The 9737-nt window shown below is 33.4% G+C and overlaps 1 protein-coding gene across 2 annotated transcripts; it reads left to right on the top strand.

Annotated features, from left to right (window-relative positions):
• The first annotated feature begins 1372 nt into the window (after positions 1–1372).
• Positions 1373–6319, top strand: LOC108338317 (ethylene-overproduction protein 1). 2 transcript variants are annotated; one of them, XM_017575116.2, is made up of 4 exons: positions 1378–3702; positions 3904–4195; positions 4282–4591; positions 5704–6319. In XM_017575116.2, exons 1-4 carry the CDS (start codon positions 1736–1738, stop codon positions 5922–5924), a joined length of 2790 nt encoding a protein of 929 aa, XP_017430605.2. In that variant the 5' UTR covers positions 1378–1735; the 3' UTR covers positions 5925–6319. The 2 variants fall into 2 exon arrangements, with proteins under 2 accessions (XP_017430606.2, XP_017430605.2); XM_017575117.2 differs by lacking the exon at positions 5704–6319 and having other exon boundaries at positions 1373–3702; positions 4313–4539.
• The last annotated feature ends 3418 nt before the right edge of the window (positions 6320–9737 follow it).

Below are 9737 nucleotides of genomic sequence, written 5' to 3'. Positions count from 1 at the left end.
AGAAGACTATGTATTAAGTCTTACATCATTCATAATGTCATTATTTATATAAGCTTCTCGAAGTAAAATGTTTTTTAACCAATTGCTATTAGAACACTTGAGCTGACATTATTTATATAAAATTATTATTTGAATTTTTATCGCATAAATCATAAATATTGATGGACAAATATTTTTAATCATTAATAAATGGATTAATTGCAGGATTCAAAATACTAATTAAACATCACATTAACAATATTAGTACTATTGTAGATTTTATGTGGAGTACATAATTTATATGATACCGTAAATTTTTCCTAATTAATATAAATAATTATGCAGTAGGCATATTCTTATTAAAAAAACATGCCCCACTTTTAATTTATATCTTACAGACAATAACAAAAGAATAACTAAATTCATTGATCTTGTGTTCTTCCCATATTTAAGTCGTTTTCATTGAAGTCAGTTAGTTGAATTAATTAACTTTATTAAATGTTATATATATGTAAACAAATTAAAGAACTTTACAGTAAATATGAAAAAACTACAAAGAAAAATAAATAATGCAATTAAAATTATTGAATTATAACTCTTTTTATATCACATGTGGACGTAGTCTTATTCAATTAAATAAGACTTACAGACAGTAAAACTTTCTCTAAGTATTTAACATAGCTTAATAACTATAAGTGAGACTCAACATTATATATATATATATATATATATATATATATATATATATATATATATATATATTACATGTCAATTCATTCACACTTTCGAAAGCTATTACAATCTCCTTACTTTAAAGGTAATGGCAGGTTGATGTACTTTTACTCATTTAACATGCTTCCTGTAATGGAAAGGAAAAAAATAACATGTCAAATAAAAGTGTACCAAATTAATTTTTTCTTACTTTAAAATCTAAAATTAAACCCTCTTTAAATTATTTTATAACAAGAAACTACAGTATTATAATCACAACTTTATGAGATTGTTTTTCTTATTTAAACATTAATTTTTGAATAAATAGTAGATGGACTTTTATAACGATGATGAATTTTGTTGATTAAGTTTTATTTTTTAATTAATTTAAAATTTAAATAAAAGTAGTAACTGATTAGATGTTTTAAAAACTGAAGTTGATTAATAGTATTTATATAAACACTTTTATTAATAAATTCTAATAACTAATTGTCTTAAGAATTTCAATATTCCTATACTTTATGTCATAGCATATTTGACACAATACAAATACGTATTTTATAGAAATTAAATATTTCCAAGAATAACGCAAAACAAATATGTATTTTATAGAAATTAATTAAAAGCATAATGCTCAATATAGCCTATCATGCAACAATTTCACAAGTATGACTCACTCGTGATGGAAAGCCTCAAATTAACACCTTTTTAAGACGCTGAGTTCTGTTTAGAGCACTTTTTCTCCCCACCATTGCAAACCAACTATGTAAAAGTAAAACACTGGTACCAAAGCAAAAAAGCATTCTTTTTCAGCTGTAAGCTATTTTGTTCTTGGGTTGGGTGCTGGAAGCTCTTCCCCCCCTCTCTCTCTCTCTCTGATGGGTTTTGGTTTTGGAAGAAGGTACAAGGAACATCGTTTACTCAAAGGTTCAACCTTCACGCCCGTAGTAGCCTAGCTTATGGGCACGCCAAAGTTCAGCTCTTTATCCCAACAGGGGCTTGAAGGCAACGTCTGGATTCACTGAGGAAAAAAAACGGAAGAAAAATGCGTGGCCTGAAGCTCGTTGAACGCTTTAAGAGCACCCAAGTTCATGCCCTCAATTCAGAAGGCACTAGCAGGAGAAACAAGGCCACAGGGGGAGCCATCACAATCAGATCACTGGTGTCAAAGTCCAAATCTAACACCACGAAAACCTCAGCAGTTGCAAACCATGTTGTTCCTCTTCAGCTCCCAACTGCTGACTCTCTTGAGCCTTCCATAGAACCTTATCTTAAACCCATCAACCTCGTGGAGGCCTTGGCAGAACTTTACCACAGGCAAGAGTGCTGCCTTCAATCTGAGAAAGCATCACTCTCTGTGGAGCAGTTCACTGAGCAAGCATCACTCTCTGTGGAGCAGTTCACTTTATTGCGAGGCCTCGGAGACCAGAAGCTTCTTAGGAGATGTATCAGAACAGCGCGGCAAAACGCTGGGGATGTGCTTTCCAAGGTCGTGCTTTCGGCATGGTTGAGGTTTGAGAGGAGGGAGGATGAACTTGAGGGTTTGTCTTCAATGGATTGTGGTGGTTGTGTTATTGAATGTCCGAAGGGGAATTTGGTGCATGGGTTTAGTCCTTGTTCAATCAATGATAGGTGCCAGTGTCCGCAATGGACGAAACAGGAAGCTAGCACAGAAGAAAGTGTGCGTTTGGGTTTGCCAGATGAGGAATATGATATTTCTTTTTGCATTGGGAGTGAGGAAATTGATTGTGTTAGGTGGAGAATTGCAGCTCTATCTGACACTTTTAAGGCTATGCTTTATGGTGACTTTGCTGAGTCCAAGATGACGAAGATTATTTTCAGCCAAAATGGGATATGCTCTACGGGTATGAGGGCTGTGGAGTTGTATAGCAGGGCTAAGAGGATAGATTTTTTCTGTCCAATGACTGTTTTAGAGTTGCTTTCATTTGCCAATAGGTTCTGTTGTGAGGAGATGAAAGCTGCTTGTGATGTTCATTTGGCTTCAATTGTTGAAAGTGTTGACGATGCATTGATATTTATTGACTATGGGTTGGAAGAGAGAGCACCCCTTCTTGTGGCTTCCTGCTTACAAGTGTTGCTCAGGGAGCTACCAAATTCTTTGTGTAATTCTAATGTGATGAATATCTTTTGTAGTTCTCAGGGAAGGAAAAGGTTGGCCACGGTGGGGTATCATTCTTTCTTACTGTACTATTTCTTGAGCCAGGTGGCTATGGAGGAAAGCATGGTGTCAAAAACTACAGTGATGTTACTAGAAAGACTGGGGGAGTGTGCTACTGAAAGGTGGCAGAAGGCCCTTGCCTTCCACCAATTGGGGTGTGTGCTGCTTGAAAGGAAAGAGTATAAAGATGCTCAACATAGTTTTGAGGCAGCAGCTGAAGCAGGTCATTTGTATTCTGTGGCTGGTGTGGCCAGAACCAAGTACAAGCAGGGTCAACCATATTCAGCCTATAAGTTAATTAGTTCTCTCATGTTTGAGCACAAGCCTACGGGGTGGATGTATCAGGAACGTGCTCTTTACAATATGGGAAAGGAAAAAGGGGTTGATTTGGATGTTGCAACCGAATTGGACCCCTCTCTTTCATTTCCGTATAAATATAGAGCCCTGCTAAGGGCGGAGGAGAAGCAGATAAGTGCTGGAATTTTAGAGCTTGATAAAATAATTGGTTTTAAGCTCTCGCCTGATTGCTTAGAATTCCGGGCTAGGATGTTTATTGCACTTAAGGATTATGACAGTGCCATAAGAGATATCAGGGCATTGTTAACTTTGGAACCAAGTTATATAACTTCAAATGAAAAGATCTCAGGCAAATACTTACTTCATCTCCTTAGACATGTGGTGCAGCAAAAGAGACAGGCTGAATGCTGGATTCAGTTATATGAACAATGGTCTTCTGTAGATGATGTTGGTTCTTTGGCTATTATACATCAGATGCTGGAGAATGATCCTGGAAAGAGTCTGCTGGAGTTTCGTCAGTCTCTACTCCTATTGAGGTAAGCACCTCAGTAAATCGTAGCTATAGGAAGAATCTCTCTTCTTCAACTTTGTATTTTTATGCTATTTACTGCTCATTCTTCTGGATTTGATATCTAAGGATTTGATTTATTTTGAGTGTGTCAATGATTTCTGGTCAGTCCAGACCAGTAAATAAAATGCTATAACAAGAGAGTTCCTCACCTGTATGAATTTCATAGGTTAAACTGTCAAAAGGCTGCAATGCGCAGTTTGAGGATGGCGAGAAACCATTCCAGTTCAATGCAAGAAAGGTTAATTTACGAAGGATGGATATTATATGATACCGGCTATAGGGATAAAGCGCTGGCTAGGGCTGATAGATCAATTACAATTCAGAGATCATTTGAAGCCTATTTTCTAAAAGCATACGTGTTAGCAGATACAAGTCTGGATCATGAATCTGCTTCTCACGTTATTGAACTTCTGGAAGAAGGACTTAAATGTCCTTCAGATGGTCTTCGGAAAGGACAAGTTAGTGACCTCATTCTCTATCCCAATTATTGATTAAGTAATTGGTCTCCTCCAGTAATTTGACTGTCTTCTGCAATATTTTGTAGGCACTGAATAACTTAGGGAGTATTTATGTAGATTGTGGTAAGCTTGATCTTGCAAAAGCATGCTATGAGAACGCCCTTGCAATTAGGCATACACGAGCTCATCAAGGTTTAGCACGTGTTTATCATCAGAAAAATCAAAGAAAAGCTGCATATGATGAGATGACCAAGCTAATTGAGAAGGCAGAGAGCAATGCCTCAGCATATGAGAAACGATCAGAATACTGCGACCGCGAGATGGCAAGGGTTGATCTGAATGTTGCAACCCAACTGGATCCATTAAGGACATATCCATATAGATACAGGGCAGCAGGTACTTCACCTATCTTTCATTCTTTACCATCTTTCATTTTTTTAATTGGAGACAAATATTTATTTAATAATATGTTTGTCATGACTCTTGACTTACTAATCTAGATTTAGTTGTTTTTATCAGACATGCTTTCATTTGTTGTGGAAAACTTCACTTGATAAACATGATGAAGTATTTTTATTTTGGAACTTGATGTTCTTATTCAGTGCTTCATAAACCTATTTCATATGTAACTAACAACAAGACATTCCTTACATATTGGATTTCTTGGCATGGCCACGCCCTGAAGCCTCTAGATTCGTGACTATGTTCTGCATGTATTTAAATATGTGACTATTTTCCTGTGTTACTTGTTTAATTTGTTCTTTAGTTACTAATTTGTCCATCTATATTTTCATTAATAAGTTGACTGGATTGGTCTTCTGGAAGACGGGTTTTTAAGCATTTTTACTTGTTTAGGTGGTCCTCACCATTTGCAAGTTTCTATGCGAGATTGAGTATCAGTCAACAGAAAAAGTATACATTCCATGCATATTTTTATGATGCTTCATGGTTAAAACCTTGATTTATTTTTCGTAAGTAAACTGTGTGATTGTCTTTGTTTAAATATGCTTGTGCAAGATTTTGCATACGTTAATAAGTGTGTTACAAAACCACTTCTATGCAACTCTCTCTTTCATGCTTGCATTTGATGAATCCTAGTTGCTCATCACTGTAAATGTATTACCAAGTTTTAAATAACTATAATAACCTGACACGAGGAAGTAGAAACTGAAAAACTTGTTTGATTAATTTGTTGCCAAAAGTATTACCTTTTTGTAATTCTTCAACTTGTAGCATCAAGATTGTTCGTTCTACACAGTTAGTAGTATAGGGGTGTGTAGGGATACATACAAAAACTGAAATAAGTTAGTAAATGTAATGGGGTTGGATTTCAAACGTCAGATCAGTTTTAAAAGGACATTTTTTCAAAGATGAAAAGGAATCAGAAGAGGAGTACGGTTTTAAAATTTATCAACATTTAACCTTCACTTGGTAAGTTAATTTTAATAGCTGGATCAGAGACACAATTGTTAACTTAATTTCACTCACATGGAATATGACATGAGCAGTGATGATGGATGAGCAAAAAGAGTCTGAAGCTGTAGATGAGCTCAGCAAGGCCATAAATTTCAAACCTGACTTGCAAATGCTTCATCTCCGAGCAGCATTTTATGAGGCAGTAGGAGACCTATCTTCAGCTCTTCAAGATTGTCAAGCAGCTTTATGCTTAGACCCTAACCATACGGACACGCTAGACCTGTATCAGAGGGCGCGAAAATTAAGCTTTTAATCATAAGCAACAAGCACATCAAATGTCTACAATGTGAAGATCTTGGTTAGAAAATTGCTGGGGCATCCCAACTTTGTTAGACACAAGGAGAGGGGACAGACACAATCAAACTGTTGAAATAATGCCAAAAGTCCCAAGAAGCAAAGCCTGGATGATTCAAGGAAAAGATGGAGTAATGTGTTTCACATGATCAAATAGGAGGATGACTCAGGTGTACATCGGAAGATGTTGAGGGCAGTAACCCCGTTATCCAATATACATTTTTGTGATCCTTGTGCACATAATTGTCTCACTATTCACACATTTGTACAGTGACAGGGTTATGATTATAGAGATTCACACTTTGTTTACTAAAGTGTATATTTATTGCTCCTGATGAAGCTTTTATTTATAGAGATCCACAGCAAATCAGCCACTTATTCAATTAAAGCATCGTAAACCAATTTAACTACTAATTAAAACTAAATAAACATGTAATTAGCTTCTCTTGTTGAGAAAACTTAAACAGTTCTAAAAGAACAATTACTCTGGTCTCATCTCAAATGAAACTATCTGTACTTACAGATCATAGAATTATGATTAGATCATAGAATTATGATTAGGGTAGGTCTTTAAGACCACTTATCAAATAACTAAGAAAAGAGAGTTAATGATATGTGCGTTCAATCTATCTGCACGTGTCTTAAATTGAAAATTAAAAGAGAAAAATGAGTAGAAATTAATTTAACTTAATAATAAAAACTGATCGGTTGAAAGGGAAGAGTTCACAATAATAATTGCTTAGATACTTCTTGGTTGTCAAATATATGTTTCATGAGTTAAAATTTTTTAGATAGAGGGTAAAGAGAGTTGTGAAGTTAAAGTTTTAGAGATATAGAACTGTTTTAGATAATGAGTCGCCTTATAAATGTTTGTTTATATTATAACTTTTTTAATATTAAAATAAATTGATCTTATTAAATTAAAATATCTATCACATTTAATACTTTATTTTTTTTAGGATTTTACATTTTAAAAAAAAATACCATATTGTATGATTTATAAGTATGAGAAGCAATTGTATAATTAACTAATTTTTCAAACACCTCTATAAACGAAAATAGAAGGAAAAGACAAAAAAAATAAAAGATATTGCTTAACTTACCAAAGAGAAGTAAAGTCATAGAAGTTGCCTCTATCAAAATACAATTTTGCAAGGAAGGAAATGAACTAATGGAGCATCATTCATTATACACACAATGCTAAAATGTAATGCCCCAGCTAAAATCATTGAACACAATTAATTCCATATACCAACAATATCCATGAATTCTAAACTTTTTATCACACTTCTTGATGGCATTTAGATGCCTCTATTCTATGACATTAGCATGTATTGAAATAAGAAAAATATAGAACGATTCAAATCCAACTACCTCTTTGCTAGATATCTTGAATGATATACACATACATTTAACCATAGGTTAAAATCATGAAAAACAAAAATATAAATAAAAAATATAGATAAATAATTATTGCAGTAACACTTTATTTTTCTTTGATGTTGCAGACAAACATATAATTAAAAATTATACGCAAAAGAGTATTGTCATCACTATTGAATAAAAAGATAGCAATCTCCATTTATAAAAAAAATAAAAGAAAACAAAGGAAACACACCTATTTGACCAAGAAGCTCTATTTTTACACCATTATGTTCAACTTTCTTCCCATTTGAAGGTTCAATAATAACTTGGTCCCAAAGTGTAAACAATTAAATTCTAGCCTACTAACATAGAAAATCATCACGTCATAGGTAAAAAAACAGCATTTGATGATGCCGAGTAGTGTACCTGCCCAACTATATTGTCATGACATTGAAAGAGAGGAACCATGACCATTTGCCCATTTTCCTTCTTTATGCGTACCTAGCAAATGAGATAGTGTACAAAAGAGTAAATCAAGGTGTTCTTCTTAAAGCTTTTAAAAAATGAATGAAATAATACCCTTTCTCAGCATCCTGCAAGCTAAATCTTAATCTTCATGTGGAAGTGATTACATTTGAAGAGTGATAATAATGGAGAAGTTACAAAGCAAACAGAGGTATCTTTTCCCTCGACAATAATATCTTACAGTTGAAGGGATTAACATGCTGCTATAAGATAAAGAAAAACAACACAATACTTAACTAGAAATCCCAAATCTCATCTAAAATTTCAGAAATTGAACATGGGTATATAAAGACAAAGTCATGGACTAACCACTTTCTGTCACATAGATTATAGCATGCACCACAAATTAGTGACAATCAGATCATTGAGCCATTACCTGGATAGAATATTGCCTTACAATTTCGTGCACATGCGAGTCAGATAAGGATAAAATATAGAAACCCACATGGAATCTGATCTCATACCAAAACCATTTGGATCAATAATTAGTCGACAGTTCTATTTAGCCGTGGTTTTGATTTAGTTGAAATCTTTGATAGTGTGAAAAATTGTAAATAATAGGATGACTGAAGCAGCCTCGACTGTGGGTGTTTGGTTGAAATGCTTCATACTGTGGAAAATTGAACAATTATAGATGATGTGGCCACAATTGTGGTCGGAATGCAGTCACAAAGACCACAAAATCCTTAACATTGAGGCTGCAATTGGGGTTGCAAGCGATTTCTGAATCAAATGTTCATCTGTGATAATCTAACTCTGAAACCTCTTTGTCATGAAAAGAGAGGCACGAGGAACTTTTTGAAAAAATGAGTTACATACTCAAAGGTCCAATTTTCACATTGATAGATAGGTTAGAAGTGATGGTAAACAAGGAAACTCCATAAGCACAAATTACCAACAAAACGGAAAAAGGTTAGATCATTCATTCACATTGCTCTACCATCAGCAAATTGCAGCAGAACATGACAACGCACCTGCTTGCGTGTACTTCCATCGGTTAAGGAGATTGAGTTCTTACATGGAGGCTTGAAAGCTTCCGCAATTATATTCTAATCGTGAGGCAAATTGATTAGCACATTTCAAGAAATAATAGCAATGCCAAAACAACAATAAAAAGGAATACTAAAGATGATGGTGATCATATTGCATTCACGTTTGTTTCTTTTCTCCTTCAGAAAGAGAAACCCACCATTCTTTTGCTGAATGAGTGATGATCAAGAGAGAGAATGAAAGAGGGAGACAAAAAAGGGAAAATTTTCAGGAAAAAGGTTTAGAAAAGGACACTAGAAAGAAGAACAACATATGCAAACGCAACAAACATTCCGGTGCCAAGGTCAGGAACATGTGTTAAAGTAACCTCTTCTACCACTTCGCGAAAATCCCGTTTTGTTTAGCGTGAGGTCATTCTAATAAACAGTAATAATCGAATCGAAATCTTTTACGATGTTAAATTATTATGTATAGGTTTTATATATTTTTAAGTGATTTTTCTCAAAATAATATTTTCACATAAATTTTTATTAAATAAATTTATTCAAATATTATTTTTTTCAAATTGGACTTGTTTAAGTTTTTCTTCCTTTTCTAAACTAAGGAAGAAAGATAAAAAGTTATAATTACAAAAATATAATTAAAAATGATAAATTTTAATTTTAATTACTTTAAAAAAGAAATAAAATAAAAACAATTTATGATTTTTTAGTATAATTTAAATTAAATTTTTTATTATTGATGTTTTTTGAAAAATAAAAACATTATAATAAAAATATTTATAACTAATAATAATGATAACAAATAATATTGTAAAAATTTTCTTTAAATTAATTTTTAGTTTTTTCTCTTAAAGAAATTTAATTTTAATTAAGCTTTTTTAATTGATATT

The sequence above is a fragment of the Vigna angularis genome, chromosome 7, assembly GCF_016808095.1.
Source record: "Vigna angularis cultivar LongXiaoDou No.4 chromosome 7, ASM1680809v1, whole genome shotgun sequence".
Lineage (NCBI taxonomy): Eukaryota > Viridiplantae > Streptophyta > Magnoliopsida > Fabales > Fabaceae > Vigna > Vigna angularis.
Note: the sequence above shows the minus strand (reverse complement) of the source record. Positions and strands in the feature narration are given on the sequence as shown.

Excerpts from the sequence above, each read along its gene's own strand:
- LOC108338317 (XM_017575116.2), top strand. The coding sequence starts at position 1,736 with ATGCGTGGCCTGAAGCTCGTTGAACGCTTTAAGAGCACCCAAGTTCAT. Across the intron at positions 3,703-3,903 it reads CAGTCTCTACTCCTATTGAG|GTTAAACTGTCAAAAGGCTG; the intron begins GTAAGCACCTCA and ends TGAATTTCATAG. Across the intron at positions 4,592-5,703 it reads ATATAGATACAGGGCAGCAG|TGATGATGGATGAGCAAAAA; the intron begins GTACTTCACCTA and ends TGACATGAGCAG.